A 25,046-nucleotide genomic window follows, 5' to 3' on the forward strand; every position below is an offset into this window, starting at 1 on the left:
TTAGGGTTTGGACACATTAGTAATTAAAATGTAGGGGCTGTGCATTAATTATGTAACGAGTTTTCCCCATTGTTGACTAATCGCCCCCTCCCCCTATGCAAGATTTTGCATGATTTTGGCCAAAATAACAAAATTCAAAAATATTATTTGAAAAAATTTAAAACGGCAAATAAGGTTCGTCTTGATGCGAAAGGTATGCTTTATTTGCGCTGCACGCCAAAATGGTATTAAATAGCAAATATTCGAAAATTAGGTATTTTGTTTTACTTCAGACGTATCAGTTAACGTATCATAACGCATAAATTTAAAAGTTTTTAAGCAACTCTACTATTTCATGCAACATTAACAACTGATGTTGCGAACTATAACTATAACATAAGTTGCTATAAAAGACTAATTTTGCCTATTCTTTAAAATAACTTTGTTGATAACTTGCAAATTATTCTACAGTCATAAAACAGTTATATAAAATATAAAAAATAAAACAGTTGAAAAGGGTCATGAAAACTTTCAAAAAAGAAACGCTAAAAAAAGTAGCTGAAAATGATGCCGTTCGAAGTACGACACTTACTATGCATCTTGCAAGCTAAAAAATGTTCTCTGTGCTTGGCTTTCTTGCTAGTGTGCTAAAAAAGCTGACTAAACAACTTTCAGAAACGGAATTCCAAATTTTTAGTCTATTCAAGTATTTTAATGATAAAGTATTGAAGTAAGTCGAAAACGGCGTTAGGTATAAATGTCATTAAGACTTAACCCTTCTTATTTATCGAGAGACTTTCTTTCTTTTTCATTAACTTTTTTTGTTTTCGGGTACAGCGGGCCTCAGGTCCCTATCTCACTCACTGACGTGACTGCCACCTTAAGGTGGGAGAAAGCCACTCTGTCCCCTTCACTGTTAGCCTACAGCAACCGAGATTACGTACCCCAGCCGGCAACACGTGGACGTAGGGGTAGAAGTTAGTAAACAGAGGTTATGGAATGCACATGTTCACCCTTTGCCTGGAGTCACCCTTTGTCGAGAGACTCTGCAGCTAGTTATTAGAGTACAAAACAATTAGGTTGATTTGTCTATTTTGGTCACTTCTATTTGATTTTGCCGTAAATGTCCAAAATAACGTACGCGCAACGTCTGCCCAAAATAGGTAAATCACTCTACGGGGCTTGTACAACGATCCTACTGACTTTGGCAGCACCATCCAGTCGAGATTCGAACATACGACGACTGGTATCATACCTCGTTAGGTATTACTCATAAGGCATCACACCTTTTTTGCGGTGTCCAACTTTCATATAATGTGGTTCTCAGCGTCAGTGATGTTGGGAAGAAAATAATTAAATTGGAAATGCGTCTGACGATAGGTGAAGCGTACTAGCCTGAAACGTTACGCAGAAAAGGAAAAGAGTCTTTTTTCACCGAGAAGAATCAACGACACATGTTATTTTTCATATAATGTGTCCGTTTTTCTGTACAATGTCTAAAAAATATGATTACTAGGTAATGTTTTTGACGTTAAAGTATAAGTTTTGAACAAAATTTAGTAGTAGTATGGCTATATCAAACAGAGATACTTGTGTAGATATTGAATTTTAATCTTGAGGTGCCCGTCTATACCGCACATTCCCTAATATTACAATATATTATTATATTGTAATCATATTTATACATACTTATAGTAAATACATATTTACTTGCATTCGGTCATCAAAATAATAGATTTGTTATCGTCGATAAAGATTAGTTGAAACATGATGTGATAAGTGCTTTTTCATTCAATTACTTTTTGCGTTAAACAAAACGTTACGGGACACCATTTTGAAGCACCTATTTTATTTTACATAGAAATGCTTATCAAAAGTCAAGCACAGCGCGATTTTGATTGTGCATATATGATTAAAGAAAATCCATAGTTTCAAAAAATTCGGATTTAAATTCTCTGGTATATGGAAATAAATGCAAAATTTTCGTTACGGGACACCATTAGAAAAGTACCTGTTTTTAAAGGCCGCCTATCTGGAAAATGCTTTCATTTTTCAAAAAACTCTGTATGAACAAAATATTACCCTAGTAATGAAACATGTTTTGACGATATACAGTTTTAAATTATTTTGGCTTAAAACTATTGGCAGAGAATTAATTGCAGCCTTGCCTAAATGATGAAAAAATCTATATTGTTAACCTCCCACTTGCAAGGTGCATTTTAGCATGAATTGTCAATAAACAATATGACAATTCAGGATTTTTGTAAGCTTTATAGTATGTTTGAACATACTACATACAAATATTTTTAATATTACTACTTTCAAAATTTGCTCTCATGGGATAGATGCGCTTGGAATAGGGCTGTCGGTATTGGGCACTTTTAGTGAAAACCGGTATTTCGGTATTAGCGTAGAAAATACCGGTAGTACCGGTAAAATACCGGTATTGGCAGATTATTCGCAATCAATAGAAATGTCGATGTTTTTAAGTAAATATTTTTGTTTTTAAACTATTACTTCAGTGTTGTTGCTTTGCAAAGTAGTATTAAGGCAGAAATACTACGCTTAGCGATTTATTTCCTTTGGTAGAACGAATTTTGTTGCCAACGCTTCTAACAATTGAAGAAACTTTCGCTTTCATCGAAGTCTGACGAACGACTTTAGGCGCATCAGGAATTTTTCTATCATTTTTTCAAATTTATAGTAGGAAACCCCGCTTTTAACTATTTTCAAAAATCTCCGTATTGCAGCTTCCAGCATAATGGATGCACTGGTCTCTTACAGTCTCTTCACGAATTTTACCTCTATCCCTAAATCGGAGCGCTTGCATCATCGTGCACAGATACCTTCTCTTCTCTGCTTTTAATCCCACTCTTCGTAGATAGTGGCTTGGAGATTTCATCTACTTGTTTAATCAATATATCACATGAAAGACTTCAAACATATTCCAGATTCTTTCCTGGTAGATCCTTTGATGCCAAGAATACTCAAAAAGCGCGAAAATTCCCATATTCTAATTACGGACCGGCATCGTCGACACAAATAAATGAAGCTGACTTTCTCGTACCTTCGCATCATACATGAAGTCACTTGTTTCATTTATTGAACAGAACGTTTCAAGCAAACTTCAGCTGAAGTTAGTGACTATATCAAATGACGACGACTGGCAGTCAGGCACGACTTATTAATGTTGTGTAAATTCAAAGTTGTTGATCTTCTAGTGAATATTTGAAATAGCAACACTTCACCATGACGACCGGTTTTAAAGTTTCATTTGTATTTTTCTATATACAAATGAAACCGGTCGTCATGGTGAAGTGAAAATGGTTTCATGGTTGAAGTCAGTTTAGAAACGAATCGGCGTCGCTGCAGTTGAAACTGAAGTTTTATTACTTCATTGTTGAGTGACTATTGTATTTACTATTGTAAGCAACGGGCCCTGATCTTGTTTCCTAAATTCGTTAAGTGAGAGCTTCGAATAGTTTGGTGGCTTGTACATATGTATCAAGTCAAGTTGTTCAAAAATAAATTGAAACGTGACGTTTGGCTTATACACTGAAACATTTGCATGAAACATACAGCAAAGTACTGTGCCTTAAACGGGTTCAAAAGGTATAATTGTTTGACCCACAGTGTCACCCTATTCATTGCTAGTAGTCGAAGAATCTCGTCATCATTAACATGAAGTTGTTTTTCTATGAGTTTTACAATCTTTTATCAAACTTAGTTCTTCTTTGAATAAGGAAACTAAAAAAATTAGGATATTAGAAAATACCGGAAATACCGGTTTTTTGCCTTTCCAAAACCGGTATTTCGGTATCCAAAAATTGGCCGGTATTACCGGTTTCGGTACTACCGGTACTACCGGTTAGACAGCCCTAGCTTGGAATGTGTCTGTATCAGATTTGAGCAACTGCTTTCGAGCAGGTCGAGAGCGCAGGTGTGAAAAGAAGAATGGTCAGGATCTGGATATGTCAAGCCGTCCCAAAAGGCCTGCCAGCAAATATTTGGAAAAATAAAATCACCAATAATGGACATTTCATCGCTAGGATTCGCGAAGCGATCATCAGCACTACATTGAGATGAGACTCGATTAAAGTTTTGTTACGGGCACGATCAGGAGGAATCCAAAGTAACAGAATGAGTAACACAATTTAAATAAGAATTGATAAAAGCTTTAAAACCAAACTAATTGCTGACCTTTCGTTTTCCCATAGTCATTTACAACCAATTTACGACTTAAAAAGCACAAGAAACGAGCTAAAATGTAACATGTTTGTGAAATATATCGAAGTACGCGTATGCGTTGCATGGTTTTCGCACTACCAACAGAAAAGCTTATTTGCGCTGTTGACGGGATTTTTTAATATTTCCCTGAAGTTATGTATTTACAAGCAAAATAAAGCCAGATATTTTTCGCATTATAGAATGGCTAAAATATATTTCGGTTCATCATTTAATCAAAACAATATTGTAGCGTTCAAATCATCCAAACTAAAGCGCAATTTTAAATTTATCGTGAACTTTGCCATTCTACTTCTATAAAATTGATGCGCTCAAAAAATTTGAAATGAATACAATTTTTTGACGATCTCACCAAACATGCTGATCTCTGTGAAAACGACAACGGTCAGCATAAGGCGGCAAATGGTTGGGGGTTTGCCGCGGTAAAAACCTAAGAGCGAAACGTAGGAATCTGGCCTGTACTGCTTCAATTCGGTTGCTCCAAATCTCTGTATAGGGACTCCATATTATGGCCGATGTCTCCAGAATGGAGCGGACAAGCGAGGAGTACAAGGACCGCAGGCAAAACAGGTCGGTAAACTCTCTGGCACTCCTCATAATAAAGCCAAGGTTTCTATTAGCACGAGCTATGATATAAGAATAGTGATGTTTAAAGGAAAGTTGGGAGTCTAATAATACACCAAGGTCCTTAATTACTGTGACTCTTTCAAGCATTTCTCCATATACTGTATAGTTAAACAATATTGGGGTTTTCTTACGTGTGAAAGAAATTACAGAACATTTCGACACACTAACAGTCAATAAGTTTCGCAAGCACCAGTCAGATAAAGAATCCCTGAATCGTTGCATTTCAATGCAGTCCATTGTAGTTCAGCGGTCCCAGCGTACTCCCTTGCGGTACACCAGACAAGGTAATAAAACTGTCTGAAACAATGTGTATGTGTATGTGTAATTTAACAGAGAGCGAGCGGTTAACGAGATAAGATTTCAGCCACCCAGTAAAGAGTATTGAGGCTCCGAGACGTTCAATTTTAGCTACTAAGATGGAGTGATCGACACGATCGAACGCAGCTTTCAAGTCTGTGTAAATAGTGCCCACTTGCACTCCATTTTACATGCTTTTAATGCAATGCGATGTGAACTGCAGTAAATTTGTAGTTGTTGATCTGCCAGGAAAGAAGCCATGCTGATCTATGGAGATATATGACTTGAACTCACGAAGTAGTACATTCCCAACCAGTATTTCAAATAATTTTGATCCAGCAGAGAGAGAAGTGATTCCTCGATAATTAACTATCTCGTTTTTGTCCCCTTTTTTGAACACAGGAAACATAACCGATTTTTTCCAACACTCAGGGGATATTGCTTGCGACAACGATTGGTTAAATATCATTCTTAGCGGGATACATAGCGTAGTCGCGCATTTTTTAAGAATAACAGCTGGAATGCCGTCTAGGCCACTTGATGTAGAGGGTTTCAACTTTTTCATAACCTCAAGGCAACCTTAATATTATGTATATTATGTGCATAATATTATGTGCACAATATATATTTTAGACGTTTTAGAAAACACTACTGGTTTGTAGGTATGAGTTGCTTTTTGCTATAATAAAATTTGTAACTTTCTGACACATATATAATGTTATCTCAGTTTTGTTTCCTCTTTGATTAAATATTTTTTGAAACGATGGTTCTACATTTGATGAAGGAACGGTAAGGGAAAGTAATGAAGAAGGATTTTTTGGAACTGGAGGGGAAAGAGTGGAGATGAAGGGGGGGGGGAGGAATAGGTAGCTAGGCTTAACATGTTGTCGTTGTGACTCCTACCTTTTGCCCAATGCTGGAAGATGCATGAGTCGAACCAAGCTATAATCTGAGATTATAACCGGATTCGAACCCACAACACCCGCCAGGGCATGTGGCTTGCTGGTACCCGTGTACCTATGAACTACAGAGGCGCTGGACAAAAAGAGACTGCACAAGCCCCTTTATTAATGTAGCGACATGGATTGGGCAATTTTTTCTACAGTAGGTGGAGGAAGAGGCACAATTTGTGTCAAAAAATTGCCCAATCCATGCCGCTACATTAATAAGGTGGGTTGTGCAGTCTCCTTTTGTCCAGCGCCTCTGTGGTTCAAAGGTACACAGGTATGAATAACTTTGTCAAAGATACCAACGTTTTATATAGTTAGGGTTAGAATCACGAGTTATTTCATGTTAGAACCAATTAAGTGAATTCCCATATGCTACCCGTTTCCATTAGCACTTTTTTTGAGGGTTTTACTGTATTTCAACGGTGTTAAATTGTCTGGTCTCGGAAGGTAACTTACGGGCCCATTACTTTTTAATTTTACATGATGGCGAGGCATGCCATGCCGTCTTGTTGAAACCACCGATACTCCACATCAAGAGTACTCAATTGTGGTGCATGAAGGTTGGTGATCATGGCACTCTAACTGTCAACATTAACTGTTACGTTAAGCCTGGCAAGAGCTATTGGCAAGAATTAGTCTCCCAGTTGTCCTCGAGGTATATTGCTGGCCTAGTAGGTCAGTCATCGCATGTTCGAAGCTGGCAAGAACATTTTTAATATTCTATCAAACGCTTGTTCCACCGGCTCATAAAGTTAACGAGGTTTCGAGAATGGCAAGAGAATTCTTTTCACATATGAAATAATTGGCAAATTTGATATTCATATGCACAATAGTAAAAAATATTTTTTGGTTGCAGCTTCAAAGGGGGCATAGTATTTTTCAATTTAAAAAAATCGAAATTTTTTCTATTGATCATATCGAAAGATTAACATTTTGAGCATATGTGTTTGAAACCGTTTGGATGAATTCCAAAAAATGACAAAGTTACAGCTATCTGTACCGCGCATGTCTGGAGCAATTACACTTCAACGCTGTTTTTCTCGAAACCAGGTCTTCAAAGTCGGTACCATAAATATCTCAAGAACGGCTCAAGCAATTCTCTTGATTCTTTTTTGTTTAAAAGCTTATAAAATTATCTAGGGTTTGACCCATCCTTTTTTTTGGATATTGCAATTTTTATATTTTTTAGAAATGTTTAAAGTCAATTTTTTCGTCTAAAAACCTCACTTTTACGTTTCAATGTCCGCCATTTCGTTATGCGTTCGAATTTCAAAAAAAGAATAGGCCAAAACTATTTCGAAGATTTTCTAGGCAACGTGCTTGGATGTAACAACTTGTGTTTGAATACTCCAATAAACATCGGCTTGAATAAAACAAAACTATTAAAAATCCATAAAAATCTGCCAAAAGTGTATAAGTATGCATTTATCAATAAATATCGACAACAGAAGAAAGTTGGTGAACAATCCGTTCAAGGAATTTAAAGAATAAAGAACAAGAAACAGATTTGGATCCAAAAAAATAAAGAATACAATAGAATACAACAAAACAGTTTGGTTACAACAATTAGATGTTTGACAAAAGAAACTAAAGAGATATAAAAACTGCATTTATTTTGTTTTCTTGTGTTTAAAATCTTTGAGATGTTTAAAAAATTAACACTAAATCAGATGAAATCAACAATCAAAGCAAAATGTCGGTCACTACTTTTGTTTTGCTGGACCTGATTTGAATTAACAACTATTTGGTCTGTGTTGTCTGCGTTAAACGATAACAAAACATCTCAAGACGCAAGAAGTCCAGAGTCGGCATTTATAAAGTTGTAAAACTATTATAAAACCCCAAAGCATACGAAAAGCATGCAGTTTTCGTGTTATGGTTTTACCTCTACACGGCACTAACGCTTCGTCCCGTAACCCCAGAAGTAATATACTTTTTGACAAAAGCAACAAACCCACCCCCGCCACACCACGTTCATTTCTTTGAGTTCTTTGACCCTTTCCTTCGGCTTCCGTCGTTGCCGGAAAGAAAAAGGTGCCATCAAACACGGTTCATGGAGTGTTGAAATCTTCGGTCCAATCACACCCCAGGACGGTCGGTATATGCGCCAAGAGTATACACTTAACTTCCGAACTTGAACTTTTGAAATCAGACCGGCCCTATCACACCTATCCTTTCTACTAGCAAAATACCGCCATGCGTTGGATTCCGTTGGATTCATTCAGATCCCGATAGAGTCGAAAGTGAAAGTGTGTGAATATGAGGAGGGTGTTTGTTTGCTTTTGGTCGGGTTTATTTTGCTAAGTTCCTTCCCTCCTATTTTCCTTAGGTGGCACGTAACGCCGATCTAATCAGCAAGACGTGATATGAGAAAATTATGATGTTACTATTTTCCACAGAATGCGGATGAAACAAATGGGATTGCTTACATTTACGAATTTGGTTCGAAAGACTCCTTTTCCGCTTATACACACGCACATATACACACTATTCGTTTGATAATGCAAATTGGATCCAATGGATGTGATTTCCTTAAAAAAGAACACGTGTACAATGTTCTCAATGCCACCTGGAGTCACATCATATTTGCCTCTGATAAAATCATTGACAGCTTATAAGAACATGCTATAATCTTACATCACATGTGTTCAATATATATACGTTGATGTAATAAATACGAGACAGCAATTTGATGCTTACCTTGTGGGACAATATCTCCTTTTTCCCGCGTCCAGTAGTTGATTGACTTAGGATACGCCTCCGAGTGGCATTCCAGTGTCATTCGTTGTCCCTCAACGGCTCCAACCAGCTGATTTGGTACCCAGATCATGGGAGGAACTGCGGAGAAAAGGGACGCTCAAGTGAACAGCACTAATCGAAGCAGCAGCTCAGTACTTACAGTGAACTATCAACATGACGCGTTTGCTGACAGATGGGGGTACTCCATTCGAGGCGATGCATAGATAAGCTCCCATGTGCAGGCGATTCACTTTCGGAATACTGAATGATGAACCCTCAACGGATGAAACTGGAATGTAGATACATTACAGTTTGAGGTTAGTTGATCGAAAACCGTTCCGACTTAGAAGCTAAAAGTGCTTTAATCATTCTGAAAAAAGTTCTGATTAACTCTAATGCAGCTCAATGGTTGCATCCGGCATCCTTAAATTTTCTTTTCAGAATATTATTGCGCTTTAAGATGGTTCTGATACCGGAATAATTTCATCCTATGAATAAAAGGTTTCATCTTTTTATTGAAATTTCAGTGTGACATATTGATTTCAAAATCCAGTGGCACACATACCACCAAAAAATGTAGAGTGTAAATAATAAGAAAATTGATCGAAAAAAAAATATTCTGGAAAAAGTAAAATGAATTGAATGGTCCATCAAATTAAGAACATCAGCCAACCAAATTTGCTTCTAGAAATGCCGCCGTAGAAACCTAACTAACAATCAAGGAATACCCTTCCACTGCACTCGTATGAGGGTAAAGCTGCAGCTATATCACGAACGAAATCGAGACAATTGAATTGTCATGATGCCAAATTACAATTGATCGTAGGGAAAAGTAGCACACGAAGTATGTTGAACGCAAACAAGTAATCTCAAGGACCAAAACACGAATTTAATTTATACCCAATACCTTTCGTTCGATACGTTACCGATTCCTTTTGTGCACTGACAATATTTAGCAACTAGCGGTAGGGAAACGGTGAAAATCTATTCCAGAAAGTGTCAGATAGTGTCGTTTGATAGATTATAGCAGCAGTAGTTCACGCTCAGTAATAAACTCAAAAATTCGTAGAATTGTAGTCGACAAAACGTTATAAATGCTGAATGAAATGATAATTTCAACAAGTGGTCTAATTTATATATTAACATAGAATTTGGTATTTTCGTTTTTAACAAACTGACAACCAATAAAAACAAGAGTGAGGATTAATATAAGTGAGCAATACTACTGTAAATGATGACAACCTGTCAAGCACCTAGAAGTCATGTCTATGTAAGTTCAAACAAACTGATCCCTTTGTTTTGTTGTGCCTTCAAATTTGTCAATATGTAAATGATTATGGTGATTCGGGGATAAAGGTGATCACTGAAATCAGCCTGATTATTATGATTTGAATAGATACACAAATAATGAATGGTTATTTGTTATTTGAATTTTTGAGTCACCGGTCAATTATGTGTGCAATTTAAAATTGATATTTTTCGGTGAATACGATGAAAAAACTTTCCCTTTTCTATACGTTTCGGCTTATTGATTTCCTATTCAGCCATCTTCAGAATATCAACCTAATTATTTCATTTTAACGATTATCGGCTTTCCGTGCGCCAACCGCAAACGAGCTGCTTCGTCAATGGTGTTTGTCTCTTTACTCTCCTGCGTTGTTGCTGCGTTGCGTCGCTGTCCGTAGCTTACTTAGAAGCTACGGACAGCGCATCCACAATTCCAACGCTTGATTCCGACCCATCCAGCGTAGCACGAATCAGGTTGAGTTATTTCGAAGGAAACCCATGCTCTAATATTATCTGCTACAACTCATTTTGTTTGACTGAATCGTACGCCACCTTACAGTCCACTAACAGATGATAAGTCTGCAAGTTGTACTACCGGAACTTGTCTAGCAACTGACGCAGGGTAAACTCCTTGCATCTGGCTGCTATTGCCGTTTTTCTAGTAAGCAGGTTGCCAGTACTATCATTTCGCAATGAATCATTTCGCAATGAATCATTTCGCACGGAAGTTCATCGTGGACAGTAGCTTCGACGAATCAATTTCGCAATTCAGCTCTTTGCCATGATTAATACCTGTTGCAGCTTGCGACACCGTTCAAGCGTGTCCAGTCCAAGCAGACGACAGTGATCTGGATAAGAGGGAAGGTTGTTGGGATCTCGCCAGGATAAGTCCCGTAACACCAGACGGAGAAACCTTCTCTTCACACGTTCAATTCGCAAGTTCCATCAGAGCTGGTGTGTGCTGGTGGTGACTTTTGATTGCGATGAACTGGAAGTGGTTGATAAGTTCATATATTTGGGATCTCTCGTCACCACCGATAATAATACTATAAAGGACATTCAACAACGCATTCAAGCAGGAAGTCGAGCCAACTTTTCCCTCCGCAAGACGCTTCGATCAAGGAGCATACGCCGCCGCACAAAGCTAATGATGTACGCTAATCAGACCGGCAGTCCTCTAAGGACTTGAGACCGCAAATTTGCTTACGGAAGACATACGTGCACTTGCCGTGGTGTTACGGACTATTTTTGGTGGAGTACAAACGAAAAGCGGAGAGTGACGGAGACGTATGAATCACGAGCTACATGCACTTCTTGGAGAGAATCCCATCGTACACCTGACGAAAGTTGGGAGACTACGGTGGGCCGGCCACGTCGCAAGGATGCCGGACGACTGTGCAGTGAAATTCGTTCTCTTCACGAACCCCACCGGCACCAGGAATAGAGGGGCCTAACGTGCTAGCTGGATCGACCAGGTTGAAGCCAATTTGCTTGTGTCCAGGCGCGCAACGAATTGGCGACGGGTAGCCCACGACCGAGTATAGTGGCGAGGAATTCGTAATACGGCAAGAGCCACGCCGGTTCTCGGCTGGTAGAAGAAGAAGAATGTGAGCTGGTGTTGAGTCCTCAACTTTCTCATCATGGATAATGAGACTTACGTCAAGGCGGACTTCCGGCAGCTTCCGGGGCTACTGTTCTTCACCGTCCAGTACAAGTTTGATGATCCGGAGGCAGTAAGGAAGCAGAAACTTTCAAAGTTTGCCTAGAAATACATGATTTGGTAAGCGATCTGCTCAAGTGGCAAACAGACTTCCGGAACTGTAAACGGGCAGATCTATCTCAAGGGTTGTCTACAGAAGTATCTGCTTCCTCTGTCGAAGCAACATGAGGGCCCTACTATCTTCTGGCCAGATCTACCTTCATGCCAATATTCAGAGGATGTATTGGAGTGGTACGAAGCCAACGGAGTCACTTTCGTATCCAAGGACATGAATGCCCTCAACGCACCGGAACTAAAGCCAACCGAAAAATACTGGGCTATTATGAAGCAGGTAATACGAAAACATCCCAAGGAGGTCAAATCTGAGCAAGACATGAAAAAAAGGGGGTTCCCAACAGAAGAAACTGCAGCCAGATGATGTCCAAAACTTTTTGAGTGGAGTTAAGCGTAAGGTGCGAGCTTACGGTTATGCTATTGAAGTGGAATGAAATAAATATGCCAAAAGCTTATTAATAGGTTATATTTTATTGGCTGAAAGTTTGAAAAGGATCGGTCAATTAGGTAAACTTCTACGGCGTTTGTGCTTTCGCAAAATAAATTCGCGACGTTGCTTTTCGGGTGACGCCATTTTTCCAATTTTCGAAAAACTGACCGCGATAAAAATACAATGTAAACAATACACTCTAAACTACTTCTACCCAAATTTTCAAGAGAAAATACCCAATGGGTAATTTTCTACAGTGTTTCTTCCGCGCTGCAATCTGATGTGGGACACCCTTTAATTCATCTACGTAAACTTGTGAGCTATCGGTTAGCCTCAGCCGCGAGCGCTCCTGAGACACCCTGAACAAGCCTCAGGGTTGGCACGCTTATCCTGGATTTTCGCGGGAAAGCAAGCAAATATCTGCTATAGCCGATGGAAAACTCTAATGCTCTGGCTTTTCACAACTTCAAAACTCATTACTCACTATTTGTCTTTCTGCCAGCCGCTTTCTTAGTCTATCTAAACTTTTCTTCTGCGGGACCCGTCTTCTTCACCATATACACAGCCTGCACCATCTTTCGCCTTTTCCGGTTTCAACCAAACGATGCTGTCCGTGGCCACTGCAAGTTTTCATAGAAAATAATTGCGTAACGTACATCAAGCGTGTAGGGCGCTATATCTCTGCATATTAGCGTTGGTAGGAGGAAATGCTTATCAACTTAGGGATTGTATTGGCTCGCTTCATTATCCTTGATTTCCCTGATCGCGGATAAGTTCAGGTTGTTACGTGGTTTTTGAGCCGTAAATCTCGCATGTGCATAGTATTTTTCGATATAAATGAAATTATGGTTGTATATAAGCACCATTGGTATTGTATTAAATTTGTTAAAAAGGTCTTTTTTATATCTTAATTTTCGTAGTTACTGACTTTACAAGAAAATTTTCGAATATCCAGCTTAGTCTCATATGACTGATGCTTACATACTTACATTATCCATCTAGCTCCGCCCATCTACTAACAACAATTCCTTTCCCGAAATACTTGTGAAGATGCAGAGGATTCCCTGGTCTTTAGTAGCAACAAGTATTGGACTAACATTCCTTTCCATCCCACCAGGACCCGCATTCGGACGTGGCCGGCGTTGGTATTGATCAGCATGCAGGGACCTGATAAGGTTGCACAATGAAAAATAGCGTGCTGTCCCAAGTATGCTTTTTCCAGCCATCATTTTGTAATTTTCATCGGTCTTGGTCAATAACGGAGTAGCAGCACACGGGCGGTATCCTATGCTTATGCTTATGCTTAAAATAATTGCGTAACGTACATCAACCATGTGGTGGTACCTATAATACAACTCTTATGATTCATACTTTGATTTTCTGATCTTTTAACAGTTAATTTGCATTTTTATAAAAATAACGAGATTTTGGTGGTGCACCTAATACGTTATCAATCAGTAAATAGTCGTTGAAAGACGAAAGAAAAATTTAAGCTTTAGATTGGGAGCTGAGCTGTACTACAGTCTAACTTGCACACATTTAGTTGTTTTGTTTTGCACCAATTGACAGAAAAAACAACAATTTTGTGACCAAAAACATCACCAATACTCAAGCACACAGGTATGATTTTGCATTCAAACCCCATTATGTTTTATTTCGCCAAAATTAGACCAGGCTGCGTCCTGGTGGATTTGAGGTGTATATTTGTTTCTGTCCGATGTGGTTAGAGTGGTTCAAAATGCTATAACAATAGCAAGGATATTTAATTCTTCGTTTGCACACTAACAATTTGGCTTACGTTTTCTTTTTCTCGGAGTAAAAAATATTAATCGAACAACTTAAAGCAGTAACTTCAAATAATTAGTTTAAACACCGGAGATAATTAAATGACAAATTAATGGATCTGGAAATAAAATAATAAAAATGTACAATTATTAAAGAACATAGAATAATCCGAAACAATGCAAAGTGTACTATATAGATAACTAGTTTCGAATACATTCCAAAATTATTTCTGCTCAATTTTGGACCGCACGATTCACACAGTTTCGTGTTCTTCGCAGCATTTTATGAATGAACTGTGCTCCGTATGTTTGAACAACGATGTCACGTCAGTAAAGATCTGATGAAATATGTAATACAGCCATCAAGCACAAATAAAAAGAGATACCTCAACCAACGTAAACAAAAATTCGCCCTGCTTTCCTTGCCATTCTTACCCCCACGGCGCGATACCGAAGAAGACATAAGACGGCAATCAGGCGTGAAATGGCTCTCCAGCTCCTCGTCGTCACTGTCGTAGAAAAAAAAGGCAGGATCAAGGCAGACGCTTGGTACTAACCCTCCGGTCGTAGTCGTCGTCAAGTACAATATCGTAGAGCTGCAGAATCAACAACGGGATAGAGAAGAGGGATATGCTCCATAAGCGAACTCTTCCAATTCAATCAAAACGAGGAGGGAACTGCTCTTCAACAAAGTGCAGAAATTATTCACCAATTGATTCTTTCGATTTTGATTCAATTATTCTATTTGTGTGTTTGTTTTGATATGGAATGGCAAATACGTTTTGCCTATTTATAAAACAGATAATTCATTCGCACTTATCGCGATACTAAATGATCCGGGCCAGGCAGGCGGAGCAGTGCTTCTATTTTGTGCAGTATATCCAGCTCCTGTGCGGATATTGAGAGCTCGCAGCACGGATGCGACTAGTTTCATCATAAAAATTATTTATTCCTGCAATCATCATCCAGGCGATCATGTCAACTGTTGATTGTTAGATGAGTAATTAAAAATAATTGTACAACTGTCAACTGAAACGCAAACCACCCTCTAAACTTTTTGACGAGGCGTATCACCATGTTGTTATACCTATACACTATTTAAACAATAGAGACATTATAATAATGTTTGGATCTGTTGTGGCACTATCCATATATATTCTTTATCCCTCTTTATATTTTATATCCCATATTGCAATGCTTTTAAGCCGGTTGTAGTACCTTATAGGCAAATATTAATTGTGTCATTGTGAATACAGAATTCACATTAATAATCACGCATTATTCTATATATCGTAAGATGCCTTTAAGGAATGAAATTGTTAAAATCATTGCACTCAGTACAATTGTATGCTAAGCATGTATGCGACACACTTTTGATCCTAGCAATGCACTTCAGCATTTCAAAGAAAGCATTTGATCTACCCTACAAGGCCCTCACGTTGTTTATTCGAGAAGTTTGGCGCATAATTTTTACCGGAAGCAATATATTTTTCGCGGGCGTACATATATGTGAGCGGTCTGGAGATTAAAATCGGGTAGCAAAACGAGCGGAAAACTTTGTAGCTGTGGGTGACGTATGAATATGATATGCAATCGAGCTAAGTGATATATTGGCGCGAGGAAAACGAAAGAGCTGTGAATTTTATAGACGTTTCGGTAGCCGAGGCAATGAGTATGTTTTATTATTTATTTTCTTCTGTGAGTATGAGCATGAATCTACCAGACCACACGTACGCCGGGTAATGCTATTTATTTATTTGCCGGCTCTCTTGCGGGAGGCTTCCCTGAAACTGAACTAATTTCAATAATCGACACACTCCTTTGGGAGCGAATGGTTTTAATTTTCCTATCGTAACGTTGTATAGCATATATCATCAGCATACGATAGGTTACTTCAAAGCGAAAAGTATGTTGAATTGCTACTTTTTTTGGACATCTGAAAAACGATCGTCGCAAATTGTTGAAGGCAGGACCTTTAGAGAAGTCTATGGACGGAAGAACTTCCTCCACGTATTTAACGCAGAAAATGGAATGGCAACCTATCACCATATGACCAGAAATGATATTGGTGAAAATTTAGCAAAATGTTCTACATATCGTTCTGCTAACTCCGCAGAATCCAAGCTGCTTTGTTGAATTCGTCGTGAGGTATATCTCCATTACGGCTCAACTCCTTAGAGAGGTTCGAAAAGACGATGAATCCTGCTTTGCATTCGCGTTTGACTTCGTCGAATTTACCCAAATACGATATAATTATCCGTAGCTCTTTGCGGTCGATAGCATCATATGCAACTTTGTATTCGCTGAACAGATGGTGCGGGAGAACTCACAACCGTATTACAGGATCCGCTGTAGTGTGAATATTTAGTCCATCGTTGACCGTTTTTCAACAAAGCCGACTTGATTACTTCTCACACGACTGTTCACAATTTGCGAGGTTCGGTGGAAGATGACTTTAGAGAACACTTTGTAGGCAGCAATGGTAAAAACTGAAAATCTCAAAACTCATCAGAACTCAAAATCAACTGTGAATCATGATCCTATGCAGAAAAAAACTCACGCGTGAGTTTTTATGTTTTCATATAGCAAGAAGCACAAAACTCACCGAAGTAAATTTCGCCAATATGTTTGCCATCTTAATTCATGAATGTGTGCTACATTTTTCCCTGCTGATGTTTTCTCTAACGGTAGATTCTCTTTTGCTCTCTGATTCGTTGTATGAAATGCCAGCTTTGGAAGAATTAAGCAAAATGCTCACAGATGAATTTGGTTCACATCGCATAGCAACAGAGACATCGAGTATAATACCGAGAGAAATTCATATGTGAGTTTCGCGCTTGTGATCAAGGTTGAAATTTCATGTGCTTGAAATCTCATTTAGATTTTTGCTGCTATGAATTTTTCAACAGGTTTGTAGGCGGCATTGAGAAGGCATCGCAACTATGCATAGTTGTCACGCGGACAAATTGCCAGAATTGATTTGCAACCCAATCCTGGCAGTCTGGCATAAATGGCCTTCGCTGTCTCAAGGTTTCTAGTAATGTTGTTGAAGTCAGGAATCAGGTATCAGTACTTGTGATTTGAGCAGCACGTTCTCCTCATTAATAGGGAGCTTTGTGCCTTGTTGAAGTCAACTGCATAGGCTAGGACTAGGCTACTTTGCCTGAAGATCGTTCCTCTCGTTTCGATGCCCACTCACCGGATCTTACCTTCAACAGCGATGCTGTTGGATGACAGCTCCGAAAAAGAAAGTTTATAAAGTTGGTGGCACGATTTACTATTGCAATTGGCAACACAGGCTCAGTGCACTTCTACCTGGTGAATGACCAATTGTCGACTAACATTTGAAAGGGGCGGATAAACCAACTGTCAAACAGAACGGGTGAGAGTTATTTTTTGCTGGAGCAGCATAGGAAAATAAACTCTCACTCGTTCTGTTTGACAGGTGGCTGGTTATCCGCCCTTTTCAAATGTTAGTCGACAATTGGTTAAAACCACATTAAATAACATTAAACATTAAGGTGATACGGTACTAAATCCCAACATGGCCGAAAAAATGGCGTCCTTGTGAGGATATAGGATATAGGATGTCTGGCCATGTTGGATTCAGTACCGTTTCATCTTAAATAACAGCAGTGCATTTCTATCGTGACCTTGCACGCAACTTCGTGTGTATTATGTAAAGCGACTATTTTTACAATTCTTCGATGCACGACTGTTTCGAACCGATGCGCTTTACAAGGAAATACACGCAACATACCAAGTTCTCCTAATAATATAAGGTATTCTGGACTATGCGGGCTTTATTCGGATCATAAAAAGCAAACTTTTTAGCGTCTGCCTGTTACAAAATGGTGGCATAACGCTACATTCACTGTTAAACAGAAAATGTACTAAACCTCGCGTTAAAATGTTATTTAGAATTAAGTAGTCGAATTTAGTTGACAATTGAAGGAAAGGTTTGCAAAATTCGGAAAACGTTTAGATCTGAGAAGGAGAAACACTTGCTCATAGATTTAAGTTAAATTATACATTTCTTGTTGTATTGATTTAAAAGTGAAGCAGACATTATTGAAATTGGGCTTGTAACGGAAAATGATAGAAGAAGCGATTAAATTATAAATTTTGACCGTACTCTTAGAGAACAAGAAGCGACACAATCGCAAATTTCATTGAAACTCCAAGAGAAGAGCAAAGAGTACAGAAAAATAAACGGAAAAATCAGAAAAGGAATGTAGGTATGTTAATTTTTTCATAAACTCATTTTCTAGTTTCAGTCGGCGAAACGAGCCAATTACAGAAAATCACAGACTCGAAAAGCATGAAAGTTGCGAACTGCCCATAAATGGAAGACAGTCACATCTGCAGAAACGTGCAACTACGAAAAACGCTGTTGAATCCACGACAATTTTTCTTTAATATTGAATCGATTTTGGAAACAAATCGTCCAAATTGTCATAAAATCACTTGAATGTACATAACAGAATACTTTTACAAACAATTTGCTCACAAGTGACCTAAAATTTGTTCCAAAACTGCCGAAGTTACTGATATGCGTTTATTTGTGCTTGAATAAGCCAGAATAAACGCATAACAGTCACAGCATGCCTTTTGATCCCTGCGTTGTCGATGACTCAGCATCAACATACATAGTCATTGCCGTAACCCTCTGCTCGATTCCAAGGAGATCGAAAATGCCCCCGAAACACGCAATCTACAGAAAGGCCGACAAGTTAGACTGTGAGGTAGTTCTCACAGTCTAAATTGTCGTCCTTTTTGTAGATTGTGCTATCACCGTTCTCAATGCCGCCTATAAAATGCTGTCCCAAATCATTTTCCGCCGACTATCACCAATTGTGAACAGATTTGTGGGAACTTATCAAACCAGTTTCGTCAAAGGTCAGTCTACAACGGATCAAATACTTACACTGCAGCAGATCCTCAAAAAGATCCTTCAAAGCCGCATATGATACCATCGACCGGAAAGAGCTGGACGAGAGCAGGAAACTCCTTAAACTGATTCTATCTATGATGGATGGTTCACAGTGCTGTGTTCGGATATCGGGTGGATTGTCAGGTTCATTCGAATCCCAAAGAACTTCGTCAAGGTGATAGTCTCTCATGCCTGCCGTTCAATATAGCGCTACAAGGCGTTATGAACCGAGCGGATTATAACACGCGGACACGATATTCAACAATTGTAAAGCAAAACCATGGGTATAAACGTCCTTAAGAACTTGACCCTTCTTTATCGACAGACTTCGCAACCGTAAAGATCCTATTGACTCAATAGCGGCACCGCCCAGATGAGATTCGAACCTACGACGCTGACGACTGGCTTGTTAGACCAGCATCGTACCCCGAACTGGGGTTGCTAACTGGGCGGGCATTCGGTAATTATTGTAGTCTATTCTGTTGCTTTTTACCGATGACATGGATATTACCGGCAGAACATCTGTGGCGGTGACTAAACTAAGTACATGATGACCAGCGGTACAAAGGTCGACCGACGCCACCTGGGCAGTAGTAAAATGATCGATGACGATGGTTTGAGGTAGGTTTGAGTTTGAAGTAGTTGACAAATTTGGCTGCCTTGGCTCACTGGTAACACCGGACAATGATACCACAATGATACCAGCCGTGAGATTCGGAAACGTATTATCAGCCTTAGACAAGGTGAGCGAGGAGTTGAAAAGCGGTAGCCCACAAGATTGTATAACATTTCGCCGAATACCATTTCGCCGAATACCATTTCGCGGAAAACCAATTCGCGGATGACCATAACGCGGAATATACTATTTCGCGGAAAACATTTTTGCGGAAAGTACTATTTCGCGAAAAAAATTTCGCCGAAAATATTATTTGGCGGAGAACCACCGCTCATTCAGTTTGGAAGCCGCAAAAAGCGGCTTTGGTATTAATTGCTTTATAAAATACTAGCTGACCCGACAAACTTCGTATTGCCACAAATTAACCTGTGTTGTACATAAATCATGAATCTCGGATGATCTTTGTCACAATCTCGAGTTTTGCAAGCCCCCCAGTGGGCGGCACTTCCGACGACGGGTCACCGGCAACACTCGCGACCGTCTCGTCCTGAATGATCTAGTGTTACTATAGATAGTTTTTGTGATCTTGTATTGACTAATATTTTATGGAAGAGTCTCGAATTTCTCGAGTTCCATTAGTTTTTGAGTTTCGCAAAAATTTCTGTTTTATTTGTATGAGAGTCCATATCCCCCTACCACAGGGGTGAGAGGTCTCTAACTATCGTAAAATAAATTCAAGACTCCAAAATCTCCCACATGCCAAATTTGGTTCCATTTGCTTGATTAGTTCTCAAGTTATAAGGAAATTTGAATTTCATTTGTATGGGAGCTCCCCTCTTAAAAGGGGAAGGGGTCGTAATTCACCATAGAAAAAATTTCTGCCATGTAAAACTCCCACATGCCAAATTTGGTTCCATTTGATTGATTGGTTCTAGAGATAAGAGGAAATTTGCATTTCATTTATATGGCAGCCCACCCTCTTAAAGGGGAGATGGGCCATAACTCGCTTTTTAAAGAAGAGAGGGGTCTCAATTCACCATAGAAAAAAATCTTGCGTCCAAAACCACTTACATGTCAAATTTGGTTCCATTTGCTTGATTAGTTCTCGAGTTATGAGGAAATTTGTTTTTCATTTGTATAGGAGCCCCCCTCCTAAAGTGGGGAGGGGTCCAATTCATCATAGAAAAAAATTTTGTCTCCAAAAACACCCACGTGTCAAATTTGGTTCCAGTTGCTTGATTAGTTCTCGAGTTATGAGGAAATTTGTATTTCGTTTGTATAGGAGCCCCCCTCTTATAGTGGGGAGGGGTTCTAATTCACCATAGAAAATATTCATGCCCTAGAAAACTTTCACATGCCAAATATGGTTCCATTTGCTTGATTAATTCTCGAGTTATGAGGAAATTTGCATTTTATTTGTGTAGGAGCCCCCCTTCCTAAAGTGGGGAGGGGTCCCAATTCATCATAGAAAAAAATTTTGTCTCCAAAAACACCCACGTGCCAAATTTTGTTTCATTTGCCTGATTAGTTCTCGAGTTATGAGGTAATTTGTATTTCGTTTGTATATGAGCCCCCCCTTTTAAAGTGGGGAGGGGTCCTTATTCACCATAGAAAATATTCTTGCCCTCGAAAACTTTCACATGCCAAATTTTGTTCCATTTGCTTGATTAGTTCTTCAGTTATGAGGAAATAAAAACTTTTTCTATGATGAACTGGGACCCCTCCTAAAGTGAGGAGGGGTCCCAGTTCATCATAGAAAAAGTTTTTGTCTCCAAAAACACCCACGTGCCAAATTTGGTTCCATTTGCTTGATTAGTTCTTGAGTTATGAGGAAATTTGTATTTCGTTTGTATAGGAGCCCCCCCTCTTAAAGTTGGGAGGGGTCCCAATTCACCATATAAAATATTCATGCCCTAGAAAACTTTCACATGCCAAATATGGTTCCATTTGCTTGAGTGATTCTCGAGTTATGAGGAAATTTGCATTTCATTTGTATAGGAGCCCCCCTTCCTAAAGTGGGGAGGGGTCCCAATTCATCATAGAAAAAGTTTTTGTCTCCAAAAACACCCACGTGCCAAATTTGGTTCCATTTGCTTGATTAGTTCTTGAGTTATGAGGAAATTTGTATTTCGTTTGTATAGGAGCCCCCCCTCTTAAAGTTGGGAGGGGTCCCAATTCACCATATAAAATATTCATGCCCTAGAAAACTTTCACATGCCAAATATGGTTCCATTTGATTGAGTAATTCTCGAGTTATGAGGAAATTTGCATTTCATTTGTATAGGAGCCCCCCTTCCTAAAGTGGGGAGGGGTCCCAATTCATCATAGAAAAAATTTTTGTCTCCAAAAACACCCACGTGCCAAATTTGGTTCCATTTGCTTAATTACTTCTCGAGTTATGAGGAAAATTGTGTTTCTTTGGTACAGGAGCCCCCCCTCTTAAAGTGGGGAGGGGTCCTAATTTACTATAGAAAATATTCTTGCCCTCGAAAACCTTCACATGCCAAATTTGGTTCCATTTGCTTGATTAGTTCTCGAGTTATGAGGAAATTTGTATGGAAGCCCCCCCTTTTAAAGAGGAGAGGAGTTATAATTCCCCTTATAAAGAGGGGAGGGGTCTCAATTTACCATAGAATAACTTCTTGTCACCGAAGACACCCACATGCCAAATTTTGTGCTATTTGCTTGATTAGTTGTCGAGTTATGCAGAAATTTGTGTTTCATTTGTATGGGAGCCCCCCCTCTTAGTGGGGGGAGGGGTTTCTAACCATCACTAAAACCTTTCCTGGCCCCAAAAAACCTCTACATGCATATTTTCATGCCGATTGGTTCAGTAGTTTTCGATTCTATAAGGAACATACGGACAGACAGACAGACAGACAGACAGACAGACAGACAGACAGAAATCCTTCTTTATAGGTATAGATTTCCAGCAAGAAATTACAGACACAGGAATAAAGATTTGAAGCTAACATTGAAATATGTCTCCCTTCCGAAATCTTCGAGTGTTTTCTCCTGAATTCAGTATATTCTCATGTACACCACTTTATTGGCGATTAGCGAAAAGCAACATGGATTCATGAAAAAGCTGTATGTGGTATGCCTGCTTCCTTGTGCAGTGCGTCGAAAAAAAAGTGCAAGTTGACGCTGTATATTTGGACTTCTTCAAGGCGCGTACCGCATAGGCTCGACGTGCAAAAGTTGCAACGGAGCGGTTTTCCTGATTGGTGAATTTTCTCATACTTGTGTAACCGAAGCGCGTCGGTGCGAATTGCAGGCACGTTATCGCAGCCGTTCAATATCTGCTCTCGCGTCCCACAAGGTTGCCACCTCGGATCATTGCTCTTAATATTGTTCGTCAATGATTTATGCAGTTTGCTCAAAGCACCGAAATTTATGTTCGCTTATGATTTGAAGTTGTTCCGTGCGATAACTTCTGTTATTGATTGTATCGCCCTTAGCCCCCTAGCCAGACATTGACCTGCTTCTGGATTGATGAAAAAGAAATTGAATGGAAACTGATGTTAAAAAGTGTCACATCATAACGTTCACTTGACAGTCCAATCCAATCGTGAACAGAGCGCGGACCGTCATTGGATAGTAAGCTGACCTTCTCGGAGCATATCTCATCATGCATGGCAAAAGCATTCGCTGTGTTAAGTTTCATCAAGCGCTTCGCACAGCATTTGAGCAATATATACTGCTTAGAGTCGATATACTGCTGCCTAGTACGAAACTTTCTCAAGTACGGAGTTCAAGTCTGAGCACCATACCAAGCCATCAACATCAGCAGGATTGAACGAGTTCAAAAAACGTTCATCCGCTACGCACTTCGTTCACTTCCTTGAATAATCCAACAGCACTGCCATCCTATGAACCACTTCGATATCTCATGTCAACTTCTCTTGATTCCACACGGTTGCTACTTCAAGGGCAGTCACCGTTAACATTACCAGTAATAATATCACCTGTATCCACTTGTTATCGCAACTACGGTTAAACATCCCGTCAAGAAATACTCGATCATCTGTTTGCTTAACAACTGTTCATTATCGCACGCAGCATGGCCAATTTAACCCCCTAGAAGCATGTTTCCGAAGGTTCAATGAAACATGTGATATGTATGATAATAATATAACTATTTAAGTCCGTGTTTAGATTATGACTCTTAAAAGATATCAATTGTCTGTACGACAAACCTAAGTCGAAGATTGAATGTATAATAATATTAAAATATCATCAATATCAATATAATGTCCTCAGTACTGTTTAAATTAGGTATTTTTTATGCAAAAACCAAAAAGTATTTTAAAAAAATAATTCCAATAGGCGTCAACCATTTGAATGAATAAAATATTTCCAATCTGAAGCAGTGGTAAAAGACTGTTAATGCGATTTCTGGTTTGCTTACCTAATTCGCCATCCTGCAGTGATATGTTTTCGCCTCCTTCCCTGCGCCAGACGATACTAGGCGCTGGCGATCCGGTAGCTGCACAACGTAAGGTAACGTTGCTTCCTTCGCGTGCTACCATATCGGTGCTGGTAGGATAGTCCAAAATATCCGGAGGTACTGGAAACCGCAAACGCACGCAAAAATCGTATCTATGTATTACTAAACCGGTTCGCTTTTGATATAATTTATTTCAACATTATGAAAATCAGTAGATACATATTGTAAATAATTTAGAATACATTTTGCTCTAGTTTCGCCAACATATCAAATCATTACCATAGATTATTGACATTCACAGCCAGTTTTCTAGCTGAACTTTTTATTTCTTGGCATAATAAACTGGGGCTTACTAATGGCTAGTGGAATTAAATCTGCAAATGTAGAACAGCAGATTGAACATGGCTGAGAGGATTACAACAATTGAAAACTTGTTAACCTCATACTACATAAGGCAAATTTTAGCTTTCTCACTATGCGGAAGAGCTCCGCGTAGAGAAAATGGAAAACAGTAATTATTTGTTTCACACCGTCTAGAACTCATGAATGGAAAACCATAACTTCCAGACTGGTATTGGTACCGTCTGCAGCGGGGCTCAGGTAAAGGAAGTATTAAGAAAAATTTATTCGAATGTGAACTCAGTCCAGAGCGCTGTGCATTAGCGCAAAGACGGCTTTATCCGGGTGACCAATTTAAATATTTCGTGACTGTCGGCAGTAATGCCTCAGCGTATAAATAAATTGTTCCTCTATTCGCTACGTTACAGTTTATTTTTACGATTGAGTGTATGATTTTTCTTGTACCTTGGCTGTTTTGATTTCTTTTGACGAAAAGTAAAAAAAATCAATTTGATTTCCAGACAAGGCAAAAATTTCTCATACTTTCGTGGCTCAAGACGCCACAGTATTCATCAAAGAAACTACCGTTTTCTGTG

The 25,046-nt window shown here is 39.1% G+C and overlaps 1 protein-coding gene across 1 annotated transcript in view; it reads right to left on the reverse strand.

The window, feature by feature from the left end:
• The window catches only part of LOC128740195 (lachesin-like), an 86,744-nt gene that overhangs the window by 29,712 nt on the left and 31,986 nt on the right, over nt 1-25,046 (reverse strand). The window contains exons 4-6 of the mRNA XM_053835724.1: nt 24,073-24,231; nt 8,998-9,126; nt 8,799-8,936 (exon numbers count right to left, since the gene is read on the reverse strand). Coding sequence (XP_053691699.1) covers nt 8,799-8,936; nt 8,998-9,126; nt 24,073-24,231 — 426 coding nt within the window. The remainder of the gene's footprint in view (nt 1-8,798; nt 8,937-8,997; nt 9,127-24,072; nt 24,232-25,046) is intronic.

This window comes from Sabethes cyaneus, chromosome 3 (genome assembly GCF_943734655.1).
Source record: "Sabethes cyaneus chromosome 3, idSabCyanKW18_F2, whole genome shotgun sequence".
Lineage (NCBI taxonomy): Eukaryota > Metazoa > Arthropoda > Insecta > Diptera > Culicidae > Sabethes > Sabethes cyaneus.